Raw genomic sequence first — 13,889 nt, 5'->3', positions numbered from 1 at the left:
CCTTCCTTCCTTCCTTCCTTCCTTCCTTCCTTCCTTCCTTCCTTCCTATCACTTCAGCGAGAAATAAAGAAATGTCTGGGAGATTCAGAGTTAATGAATATAAACAATTTCTGTTTTCTTTATCTGATTCCTGTAAGTTGCATCTGAGTAGGATAAAGATATAGTAAGAACCAAGTCTAAGGAAGATTTTAACAGCTATTTGAAGATTGAACTAGAGAAAGGAGAATGTGGACACAAGAAGATCAATTAGGAGGCTATTGCAAAAGTTGAAAAATTATAGAGGCCTGAATTACATAGTGACAGTGTAATTATAGTTATAGGTGATTATAGTTGTAGGACAGCTCGTTGGCACAATGGATAGAGACCTGACCCTGGAGTCAGGAAGAGTTAACTTCCTGAGTTTAAATCTGACCTCAGACATTGACTAGCTCTGTGACCCTAGGCAAGTCATTTGACCCTGTTTGCCTCAGTTGCTTCATCTGTAAAATTATCTGGAGAAGAAAATGGCAAACCACTCCAGTATCTTTGCTGAGAAAACCCCAACTGAGATCATGAAGAATGAGACACAACTAAAATTAATGAAGAACAAATGCAATAATTACACATAAAAATATGTATGTATTTATGCCAGTTTTTCTACTAATACTTACCCATGTGTATAAGTATAATTATATTCAAATAAATAAAACTGTGAAAAAATGAATTGCTTGAAAAATATAGATTTTATTTTCACTTAATGTATATAATGAAAATAATCTCCAAATCTATGGGGAAAAACATTGACAATACTACTTAATATATGTAATTATGTTTATAATACTTTCAAAATGCAAGGCCATCCTAATATTTACTTTGCATGACATTTAATTGTAAAATGTAACTGGAATACTTTCATGTATTTTCTGGATCTGTGACCTCATTGTTTTTTGCATTCTCTCCCCTACTGCCTTCATGCCTTCTCATCCCATGAAGTTCTAAGCCATAAGTCCTTCATAGTGGATCCATCCAATACACTGGAGGCTTCCCTTTGGTTCTTTTAGGGTATCATTAGCATTAAAGGACCTGAAATAGAGTGGATGCAGAAATCACACAACTGAGGACATCATAGAATTAAGAGGACAGGGTATTGGAAAAGTCATCATCATATTTGTATAGTCACAAGAATGATGTGTAGAGATTGAGAACAAAAGGCACTGTGAGCCAGATCCTGAAAAAGAAAGAACATCCTGGATCTTGGTTACTCACTAGAATAGGAATGATGAGAAGGTGGCATGATAATATGGTACAGCATGGTACAGGCTTCAAATGAGTAAATGCTGAGTGATAACTGTCCCGTTATGTTCAACAAAAAGTAATATGTGAGCTCCTTTTTTTGGACTTTGAATATAAATGGGGTGAATGGATGGATGGCAGGAAGTGTGGTTACCACTGTAAAGATTTGTCAGGGATGTTATGTTCTCAGCATAAAGATAGCTTTTAGGGGTGGCCAGGTGGTGCAGCGAGTAAGAGCGCCGGCCCGGTGTCAGGAGACCCGGGATCAGTTATGGCCTTGGATACTTAACACCCACACAAACAATAACTGACCATGTAACCTTGAGCAAGTTACTTAACTCCAATTGCATAGGGGCGGCCAGGTGGCGCAGCAAGTAAGAGAGTTGGGAGACCTGGGATCGGCTCTGGCCTCAGATACTTGACAGCCACACAAAAATAACTGGCCTTGTAACCTTGAGCAAGTTACTTAACCCCCATTGCTTTAAAAAAAAAAAAAAAAGCTAGCTTTTAGTTTAGTGATCTGTGACTGAATTCTGACAAACTTTCTCTTCTCCCACCTTTGATGATGAAAAGTTTAGTATCATTAGGTTAAATACCTGATGATTTTTTGAAAGGTTTTTGACCCTTGCTGCAGTTGGAAAATGTTCTCTGTCAGTGTCCACAAATGAGTGGTTGAACATTGTACAAGGTTTAAAAAAATATATTTCATGTAATAAGGTATATGTGTTATTCTCTATGTGAAGTAACTATGTCCACCCAATAGAATAATATTAAACATTAAACCTTTGGTGGGATTTTGGAAGATTTGGGTGAGGGAGGAAGGCCCTTACTAAAATAATGTTAAAAACTTTAAGATTTTTGTTATATTATTTTACTCTGCATTTTCTGCATTTCAATAAATCCAGAAATGTTTATTTCTTGTCCTTATGAAATAGAGAGATGGATACAATGAATCACTCTTTCTTAAAAGTTTTTCCCAGGGTAAGTAAGCATAGACTTTTTGTCTCAGCTTTGCACTTAGATGGCAGTGACGTGTTCTCACTCTAAAAATAAAATTATAAGAACTAAGAAATAATATTTTCTTTAATTAGCTGCTTCCTCTTGGGATTTTTAGAAGAGGGGTTATAACTTGACTAAGATCCTTCCCATCTGTTGCTATTTGTTTGCTTTTATTTTGACTTCCCCTTATTGGCTTTTCAAACGCCACATGGATTGTGTCCCTTTGGTTGTCGCTCCTTGGTCTTTCTTACATCTCCTGACTGAGATACCATGTGGAACAAAGGTTAGAAGTATACCACGCTTCCCATTAACCCCATATTGTTGAAATAAATAAACCTCGATCATTTAAAAATTTCTTTACCTGATTCTTTTAATAAAAGCTGGCCTGGAGATCCTGTGAATAATCCAACCTGTTTTTTGAATGTAGCCCCTTTACTGACATTATAGGTGGCTAGGAGTAGGTTTTGAAAAATGAGATGCCATTTTTAATAAAGCAGCTTTGTAATGGGAAATACAGTCTATGAAGGCCATTGTATAAACCCCACAAAAGAGACTGATAGAGAGTTCTTTGGGGCAATGAGATCCAAGACAGGGGCAGAGCATGGATTTATATATGTTTGTAATATAAACTCCCTCTGCCCCCTCCCACATTTCCTTTTCAGAGATTTTGCATATGTTTTACACAAAGAAAAGATTGCATTCTTCATCAACATTATTCCAAATAAGCTACCTTAAGTTGTTCTATTCTGAAAGTTATTTTAGAATGTGATTTTTGCATAGTCCCTTTGGTATCAAACAAACATTTAATTTTTTCTATTGTTTTCAACATCGTAACTTATTAAGCTATTTAGCACTCTAGTTATTGTGTCCCAGATGAAAGCTATTGTGTTGTGCTTACCTGTGTATATTGAATATTTCCTGTATCTACACATTGTGTAGTTCAGAGGAAGATGAATAGAACATTATAAGTAATTACGTCGCAAGCTAAAATGAAGGCACTGAAGTAACTCACTCCCTTACCTCCCTCTATATTCCCCCCTGCCTCCTTAAAACAAAAACAGAAAACCTTCACTGACTATGACGTTTATGTTTGCTAGGTAAACATATGTAATTTGAACAACACTTTCCTAGCTCAGATGACTTTTTCTGCCATTCATTCATTCCAGCCAGGTTAGCAATTGAAAAAAAAAATCTGAAATAGAAACTTTATTTTTTTTTATTTTTAATGCTTAGAGTATATCTTCCAACTTTAAAATAGAAAGCTGCATTCTATTTTAAGATTCTATTTTTTAATATCCCTTTAGTTTAAAACAAAACTTACTAGATATAATAATAGTAATAAAAATTAGGCAAGTGAAAAACCAGGCATTCATAATCTGTTTAGTGATCTAAATTTTTCCCCACATGCTGAATTATAGCTCCAAGCATCAAGTCAAAACCAACTTCTAAACTATTAGGAATTTGTAATTTAAACAGTTTCACTCAACCCCTACTCCCAAATGCTTTTAATTAGAAACGACTTTTTAATTAAGTACTCCCATACACAAAGTTTAACTTGATGATTTTCCTATCATACCAACCTCTGGTAGAAAGCCAAATAATAGTACTGCCAAGAGAACGGGCTGTTCTTATATTTCAGGCATCAAGAAACTCTGTTTTATAATTCATGACCTTTACTTATTCCATTAGGGCTACATGACCTAAAGAATGTCACTACTACCACGTTGATCACATCGAGTTAGGATTTGCAAAGTAGACAATCTGAACATGGCTTAAGAGATCCAACTGCCCACTCATGGCCTCTGAAAGTCAATGCCAGTGTTCACCCCCTAGTAACTGGTCCAGTTGTTTAGTTATTTACTCTCAACAAATTAGATAGAGGTCAATAAAACAGTTCCACTGCAGCTCTGGCTCAGTACAACCTTTCTCCCCCCCCCCTCTCCCCGCCCATGACTCCTATAAACATAAAAGCAAAGAAATTGGTGTTGGGTGTGTGTGTGTGTGTGTGTGTGTGCAAGTAAGGAGGGAGGATGAAGGAGATTTCAGGGAAATGTAAAATGTGAAGTACAGCCCTTAAAAGAAAAAAAAAACAAACCTTAGAATTCTCAGATACAAATAACAGACCTTTGAATTATGATCCCCCAGCAATGGAAATGCTCAAGTCATTTCAGTGGCAATTTCTGGGCATGTGGCTTGTTTTGACAGTACCTTCATTGTGCCCTCATGACTTCTGTAGCTGTTTGAAGAGTAGGGGAAGGAGAAGGTATTGGATCTGTTATTATATAAAATAAAAACCTGGCACAGTTTGAATTATGGCCCTATAATTCCTTCCCAGGGCTTTTGCCACTAGCCTTTCACTCTCGTGGTTTGTCATCAGAACCCTGAGATAGAAGCATAGTGCTATAATTCAGTTGCCTGTTGTTAGCTCTCTGTGTATGTCTATATGATGCTATTTACTATAGGTCCCAGGACCAATATAACTCTTTGAGAAAAATATAAAGCTAGTTAAAGCTTCTTTTCTTTCTAAAGCCATTGGAGTTTCCAGGAGCATGTTTTGATATGGCTGAGGAAATAGTGGGGTAGAATTGCTTTTAATGTCTGATTTGGTACAAAGGGCCAGAGATGGTCCTTTTTTTTTCCCCTGATTTTTTCCTTCCAGCAACAGACCTTTTACAAGATTAAGGTAGCTATGTATTCAACTGCAGAAAACCTCTGAGGCCTAAGTATAACTTAATTATGAAGGTTCCTTAACTATACCAACTGTGGCAGGTGGGTTCTGTTTATAGCTGACAGCTTTAATGTTTGATACATTTATCCATCTGTTAGACACATTAGTCAAACAAGTAAATATATGACATATCTGTGTTAAAAAGGACCTGATAACTGTATAAGAAATGTAATTCATAAAGAGTATTTCAATAACTTCAAAATGTTCTTTGTTTATGAGCCAGGAAGTATGCATGTAATTAAAAGAAACTTAATCTTTTTATCTATTTAATACTGTTGTAGAAGGGTGGTTTAAGTTTTGTTTTAGATGAATAAACTACTTGAGGGCAGAATTCAGTGAAAATTAGTACCCTAAACAATATGTGTAAAATATAGACTTAATAGAATAATATGGCCTCAAATCAGTCTTTGATTACCTTAACATTTTGGTGAAGGGACTTTATATTTGCTAATACGTAATCAAGATCATTTATTTATGCAAATAAATCCTACATAGCTTCTTTTGGAAGTTCTAATTTTTGATATACCTGCTGTCTCATTCTACATGTGTCTCAGAGACATGCAAATTTCATATTTTATTTAATGAAAAATTAAGTCATCACTCTGTGTAACCTGTATTCTTTTGACTTCTTAAATACATACTTAATGGATTACTTTTCATGTGTTCATTGCTTTTTTCCTTAGATTTACTCAACCATTGCAGATGCTTCATGCATCACAGAAGAATAAAAACTCTTTTTACAAAAGGCCTTGCTTAATTTCTTTTTTTTCTTCCTCTTGAATGCACAAGCAATACAAAAAGCAACAGAGACCACTGATTTGGTTCCATGAACAGGCTTTTGCTATATATCTCTATAGACAATGGAAAGAACTCTGCTTTAAAATGCTCTGAATCTGGGGAAAGATGGGAAAACTGAAAAAAAAAAGTGACATGAAAGAGAAACAAATAGAGTGATTTCTTTTAAAAATGCTGATCAAGATAAGGGAAGAAAATAGTATTAATGGGGTGATTTGAAGGGAGAAATAAATCAAGAGAAGTGTTAGAATCAGTCAGCAAGTTGGGGTAGCTAGGTGGCACAGTGAATAGAGCACTGGCTCTGGAGTCAAGAGGACCCGAGTTCAAATTTGGCCTCAGACACGTGTGACTTTGGGCAAGTCACTTAACCCCAACTGCCCCCCAAAAAGCAAAAAATAAAAAAAAGAATCAATCAGTAAGGAAAACAAAGATAAAAAAGTTTTCTAAAAATTAGAAAAGTTAGGTTATAGTTATGTTTACATATATATTATATATATACGTTTAAATATTTAGCCTGATTGACAGACACACATATGTATGTATATACCTACATAAATATCCTGATACTTATTTTTACATTCCTCTTGTTGATGTTTATGCTGACTTGAAAATAAATAATAGATTAAAGTTATTTGTTGAAAGTTTACCCAGTTGAGAGTAAGAATATAAAAAAAACCCTGAAATGTAACCAGCTTATCTTTGTAATATTAAATTGACATTCCTTCCAAAATATATTTTAATTGAAGGAATAATTTGGAAAGAAGTCAATATTAGTACATGATGAAAGATAGAATTGGATAAACAGAATTTCTGGCCCAGAGGTCAGTTAAGGTAGACACAAAAGGACAATTTAGGCCATTGCCTGAATAATAACCAACATTGGTCCACAACTAATGTGAAAATGTGTATAAATGTTTTAAAAGTGGAAACCAGATTCTAGGTTTACATGTCACCCAAACTATGGTGACATCCAAAAGATCTGTGATTTCATTGGTATGGCTGCCTCCTAGAGCAGCGTAGTCAGAGCCATAGCACACCTTAATAGTTACCTTTTCAGATATGGGTGTCTCCCTCCCCCCCCATACACACCAATCATTAACTTTTAGCCCTTTCAACTAGGTAGGGTTTGCCAGATTTTGTGCTCTGTTAGAATAGACTTTTAGAAGCCAAGATCAACTCCATGTTGTGGGGAAGCACTGAGATAGAGATTTATTAAAAATCTTGCCATACATTGTTTTTAATTAATGCTTACTCAGGATGGGCCTTGTGTTTGTACAGTATCCTAGTAATTATGGGTGGACCCTAGTCAATGTTGAATAAAATGACAAACTGAAGACAGAGTAATAAAGATAAAAGAGGATATTAAACTTCCCTCCTGGTCTGATTTTATTCTTAATATTCCCTTTTTAATAATGTTTTTCCATGCCATGTTTATAGTCAAATAACACAATTTGGTCCTAAATTCTACCTTGTGTTACTATTACTTTCTGCATATTGCATTCAATATCTTATGCGCTAAGTATAATTTCTTTTGAAAATCTATTGATTTCCATTGAAAGGCAGTATCACTATTACATTGTTGGGCGAAACAAAATAAAAAACACCTGAGCTTTTTCTTTGTGCCTGTTTTCCACTTTTGTAATTGGCCTTCATAACACTTGCTTTTATAATTGACATAACTCTAAGACATTTGGACTTTTGGAAATACTAATTCACTAGGTAAATTCTAATCATTAGAAGTTAATTTGATGGCTATAATATAGAGAGATAATATTACACAGTGGAGAGAGAGCTAGGCTCAGAGTCAGGAAGATGAGTTCAAATCCTTTCTTTGACACATACATAACTAGATGACCCTGAGTGAATTACTTAATTTCTCAGTGTTTCAGAGTACAACTTGCCAAGTAGATGCTTTGATAGAAAAAGATTCTCTATTGGAAGTTCCTTATCACAATAACATCATAGATCTGGTCCAAAATTGTGTTTTACTGAATTTACTTAAGGCCAATTGGGTTAAATAAATAGTCATTGAATGCTATTGACTTGGAAAATTAATCAGTCAACATTTCTTGAGCTCCTATATTCATATGACATTATACTGTACATTATGAGGGACACACACAAACACACACACACATAATCTCTTCCTTTAAGGAACTTCCAAACTATTAATTTGCCAAAGAACTTAAAAAAATATTATAATAGACCATACAATTCCTTGGATTCTATCAATGAAAGAATGCTCAATTTAATTATTGTCTATTTCTTTATTGTGACTATGATATATACATTAATTCCAGAAAATAACAGACCATTAAAGTCATAAAGATAGTCTGAGTAATTATTTTTCCACTAAATTGATTAGTGGTTTGATTAATCAATTCAATCAAATTATTGTATTATTAAGAAACAACTCTAATGGGTTATATGGGTAATGGTATCAGAGTACATATTCTCCTTTGTAATCTATTAGGCCCAGCAATTTACAGGTCATTCCACAATTTATAAATACACTTACATTAATATTACCAACATTTGTTTCCATAGCTATTTCTCCTTTTTCTTCTATGGGTTGTAGAAAAAGTTCATTTTTAAAATGTTTAGTATTTTTTAAGTATTAACTACGATGTCCTTTATTATTTCATTATTGTACTATAAATTGTTCCTATTTCTATATGTGAAGTTTTAAGAGACATCCAAATCTTTTAGGGCTAACATTAATAGCATTAGAAAATGTTATGTTTATACTCATCTTAAACCTTATCAATGTGAAATCAAGAAACCTGTAGGAGGGGTGGCTAGGTGGTGCAGTGAATAGAGCACTGGCCCTGGAGTCAGGAGGACCTGAGTTCACATCTGTTGTCAGACACTTAACACACTAGCCGTGAGACATTGGGCAAGTCACTTAACCCCAATTGCCCTCCAAAAAAAAAAGAAACCTGTAGGAGACATCATTTTGTAATTGACAGGACACTGGACTAGGAGGCCTAAGTTCTAGTCTGCACATCTCCGTTGATTAGCAATGTGACCTTTGACAAGTTAATTAATCTCTTTAGACTTTCCTTTCCTCTCTTATAAAGTGAGGGAGTTAGACCAGAGGATCATATATCCTTTTAACTTCCCTTTTTTTTTGTTTGTTTGTTTGCAGATGTATATTTGCCTTTTATGAATTGGTGTTAATTTGCATCTTTTCCCAAATAGCCTAGTCTTCCTTGCATTCTGGGGGAATATACACTCTACATTGTATGGAAGGATAAGTTTCCCCACCTTATACCTTATTTTCTTACCCCAGTTTTCTTTTCTTAGAGAATGTGAATGCTCAATCTGATAAAAGAAATGCTATAATGGAGGCAATGGTCTTTATTAATGGCCACAAACTAAAATACTCTGTAGGCTTCTCTAAGAAATATACTTTAAAGTGTAGTGGACAAAGTTTAGAGTATATTTGTGTAACTGTAAGAGAAAGCCTAGTGGTGCTCAGTATCTCCCTGTGGACCTTACCTTTGATCTTATGGAAGTTACGGAAGAGGCGATTTTTTTCCTTTGATATAAATATACTGGAAGATTTCTTTCTCCCTACAGAATCATGAATTCCACACACCTGACTCATATCTTGAAAATAATCTAATGGTCTAATTTTATACAAATAATTTTGGTTTTGTCACAACATGACAGAGTAGTACAATTTCACTCTCCATAAAATGTTTAAAAATGTTTGCAGGGAACTAGGTTTTTGTATTGCCAAGTCCTTATTTTCTGTGGCTTTTCAAAAGACAGGCTCCCTTCAGACAGGCTGTCTGTTTCTCAATTGAACATTAAATAATAAGTGAAATGCTTGGATCTTAACAGAATAATTGTTTGATTTACAATGCAGCTGGAGTACAAGGTGGGACCTATACATTTAGTGCTAGAGATATCCCGTGAATACATATAGGATTTTGGTTCTGCAAGCAAAGAAGGAGTAATTGCCATTCAAAAGCAATCAGTGAAGTTTGTTTATCATTAAAACACGCAAGAAGCCATTGTTTTCTTTGTGTTTTGACTGGTATAAAGTCAGCATATACTATAAATTTAGGGGTACTAGAAGGTATACACTTTTCATCTTACAAACCATGTGTAATTGTTGGTTTCTTTTAGAGGATATGTGAAGATGTTACATCACTGATGTATAAAAGATTGAATCAAAAACATCAGCTTTTCATTGGATTAGATGGATTTTGAGTATGTCCGTGCTTTTTCCCTAAGTACATGCTTTAAGAATTTTTTTTCTTTTTTGTTTGTATGCTTTCAGATGGACGACTTTATTTGAAAACTACTGTCATGTACTGAATCTTTCTCGTTGAAGAAGCCTGTTCTACGGTAAAGAACTTTGCAGTAAGACATTCAGCATTGGGAAGTAAAGAGAAAACAAAATGCTTTCACAAGGGACTTCCTCATCTTTGTGTATCAATGTTCTTCAAAAGTTTAAAGCATTCTACTGAAATTTCCTTCATTGTTTCTCACTAGTGGCTCGAGCTAGAGACCCTGAGAATGTTTGTAAATGTGCAAGTATCCTTCTTACAATTAATTACTGCAACTTTGCTGCTGGACACTTGTATACAGAGTCACAGGCAGGCCCAACCAAGGCCTAGCATTGTTTTTTAATGGAATGAAAACATTGTACTCCTCTGACCATTCTGTATTTGAGCACATCAAAAGAACCTTCCAGCAGTTACCTCCCAAACTTACAGACTGTTGTGTCCTCCAGAAACCAGCAAGACCATTCTGAAAAGAACCTGTAAGGGGACATGAGAGGATAACTAAAAAATGAAAACAAATAAAATAAGTAAATTAAGAATATTATTCTGTTACACTTACTAATTGGGAGTTTTCTCCTGAAGAAATTTTTTTCACGTTTCCCAAGAGACCAATATACATGGATGCTAGTAACAGCAAAGTAAAATTTTATGTAAGTAAAAAAAAAAAAAAAACACCAAACTGTTTTATTCTTCTCAAGGCCTCTTTTCCTGAAAATAATAGGTAGGGTATTAATTTCTCATTCTCAACTGGTAGGGGTTAATTGGGGGGAGGGAGATTTTACTTCTTATTCAAACTGTTGGTCACATGTACAGTGTATAAACACAAACCACACAAGGAAGGTATTATGTATGCAGTAGAATACTAGAGTTTAGGAAAATGAAATTTTAGAAAATACGTTTTGTCACCCTGTTGGTCAGAAAGACACCATTCTAGTTTTAACGCATGCAGGCATGTAAATATTTGTCCTGGACTCACAGTATTAATGAATGAGATCTTACGCATCTGGTGACATCAGAACTATGTCAGCCACTTTGATCTGTAAATTGGACCCTGCTTAGTGCCCTCGATGGCACTTTGGTGAATGGATTGTGGCTGAGAGGCAAGTCGAAACACCAGAGATATTTTTATATGTTAATGTCATGTTACGTTAATGTTGCTGAAAAACAAAACCTAACAAACACTTGATGTATCAGTCCAATACCACGTAGCGCGGAGTGATAAAGTTGAAGTCTGTTGTGCTACCAGCCCTGATACTGGGGAAAGGTAGTTATGTGTTCTTTTCACTGTCTTTCTGAAAGCTACAGTATGTGTTTTCACTTTTGTGCAGATAACTGGAAATAAGCTGCACCACAGTGCTTCTAGCATAATTAAGTTAGAGTTCTCTTGGATTTTGCATAATTTGGGGTTACCCCTTTAAAGACTGATTTTCATGAATCAGCACTATTACTATACTTTGGGGAGTTTGCTTTATCTTTAAAGTTTTATGCTCATCAAAAATTATTTATTACATGAAAACATATTAAAGCAAAAATACCTAATGATGTTTTTGAAATATAGTTCAATCGGATGTCAAAGTTATTTGATTTTTAAAAATCCAGTGTTTTATAAATCCTAGCACTGAGCTCTTATACTTTTTAGGTCTTCCTTGCAATATTGGTATGCATTTCTTTCATGTGGCCCATCACCAATCTACTTCAGTCTTTTTTTTCTTTTTTTTTAAGGCAAAAAAAAACCAAGTTGTATATACAAGCTCACATTTTAGCTTGCTTAAGAACAGGAGCAATGTTTTCATTTAAAATATTGTTACTAAATTCTCAGTAGGAGCTTTGTTTTCCAAGCATGTTTGTTCCATCACCCTTCCTGTCCTCTTTGTTGCCTGAGCATGATACCCTATACTCTAGGTTTATTTTTTTTTTCAAATACAGTCTTTAAAGGGTAACAGTTTCAGAATCGGATGGACTTGTGGCAAGCCTTCGAATCATAGATATTTGGAAAGAGAAAAAAAAAAAGCCTACAGCTGAAAATATGTAGTAGCATCTGGCATTCCTCTGCTCCTTGCATAGAGTCACCTGTAAGTAGGTTTTACTAGTTTTTAAATATATGCTTTCCACACCTTTGAGAATGCCTCAGTGTTTGGTTTGACATAAATGGAAATGTTCAAAAGGATCAAGGGGGAAAAAGTGATCAGTTCTATATTAAGAAAGAAGCTTACTAACATGGGTGTAAATATTACAATTCATGAAATGTTACCGTAAGTTAAGGGTTTTTTGTCCCTCTTTAGTTATACAGGTTGATTTGTTTGTTTGTTTTGCATAGATGATGAATACAGTTGTGCTCATGTTATTGTTTATATGCTTTTGTAATCTTAAAGATATTAATGTCTAGTTGTTCTATATTATAACCACATTTGCGCTCTATGCAAGCCCTTGGAACAGAACATACTCATCTTCATGTAGGACCTATGAAAATTGTCTATTTTTATCTATATATTTAAAGTTTTCTAAAAATGATAAAAGGTTATTACGAATTTTGTTGTACAAAATCTGTACAAAAATCTGTTTTTACATCATAATGCAAGAATTGGAAATTTTTCTATGGTAGCCTAGTTATTTGAGCCTGGTTTCGATGTGAGAACCACGTTTACTGTTATTGTATTTAATTTTCTTTTTCTTTTCAACAATCTGCTAATAAAACTGTCTGAAATCTCTCTGTGACTTTATTTACTGTTCATCTTTATTAAATTTTGTGAAATGTATAACATTGGAGGAATATTTACTTTCTAATGGGAGGCATCTAAAAACAACATAAGTCAGCTCTTTGCAATGTGCAGGGAACAATGCTCAATGATTTTATTTAACATGCAACTGCTTCTATCTCTAATATGAATTACTGTGGTGAAAAACATCATAAAAGCACACTCTGTGGTTATTGTTTAACAAGCAGATTTTCCATATTTTGTTTCTTGCCAGCTAAGCAAACTGCCCACATCTACATGATTTATTTATGTACATTTCTCAGTTTATGAAGCTGTTATTTGTACCTTTTTCCTTTATATTCTGATATTCCCAGGATTCTTATTTCACAAAGCTTTATGCTGAATAATGTAAAGTGGACATGTTGATGGAACAAAACATATTATTCCCATATCTATAAGAGTAGATTTGTTACAGTAATCCAGAGAGATTTTTTGGTATTGTTTATTTCTTTTCGGCCTCTATCATTGGAGATTATACATTTGGAAAGTTTGAAATTCCAATGCATTTTAGCAGAATGCAATTCTTTTAATCATTTTTGGTGACTTAAATGTTTTTTTATGTAGATTTATTAAAACTGAAAATATTCAGCATTTCCAAGGAGATGAAAAATGTTATATTTTCATACCTAAAGCAAATATTTTAATTAGATCTTTGAGGATATATTGCCAAAACTATGCCCTATTGAAACACTAAAACATCAATGTGAACATTGCCAAACTGTGCCTTGTGTTGGGAATGGTGTATGTGGTAATGGAATTAAAACAGAAAACACAGCTGCTTATGTTCTATAGAAATTAGTGGTAAATTTCCCTAATTAGGTCAAGGTATTGCCTCTTTTTTTTCACTTTTGAATTAGGGCTGACAAAGTTTCTATTTTTTTTTTACAAATGGTATTAACTGGTATAGTTCAGTGAGCAGGATATGTGCTTTTTGGATGAAGCTATTAAAAAAAGGAAATAGATAATCAGATAGATTAGATAGATAGATAGATAGATAGATAGATAGATAGATAGATAGATAGATAGATAGATAGATAGATA

General features: G+C 34.2%; 1 protein-coding gene across 3 annotated transcripts in view; it reads left to right on the top strand.

The window, feature by feature from the left end:
- The window catches only part of DACH1 (dachshund family transcription factor 1), a 502,642-nt gene extending 489,842 nt beyond the window's left edge, over nucleotides 1-12,800 (top strand). For all 3 annotated transcript variants that reach the window (XM_069066774.1, XM_069066775.1, XM_069066776.1), the window contains one exon: nucleotides 10,086-12,800. In XM_069066774.1, the coding sequence (XP_068922875.1) occupies nucleotides 10,086-10,123 (38 nt within the window). In that variant the 3' untranslated portion in view covers nucleotides 10,124-12,800. The remainder of the gene's footprint in view (nucleotides 1-10,085) is intronic.
- Nucleotides 12,801-13,889: the final 1,089 nt, after the last annotated feature.

The sequence above is a fragment of the Petaurus breviceps genome, unplaced genomic scaffold (assembly GCF_028583685.1).
Source record: "Petaurus breviceps papuanus isolate PSGF00001 unplaced genomic scaffold, PetGlider_PUasm1.0 90730, whole genome shotgun sequence".
NCBI lineage: Eukaryota > Metazoa > Chordata > Mammalia > Diprotodontia > Petauridae > Petaurus > Petaurus breviceps.
The sequence above is the reverse complement of the archived record's forward strand: the minus strand, read 5'-3'. Positions and strand labels throughout refer to the sequence as shown.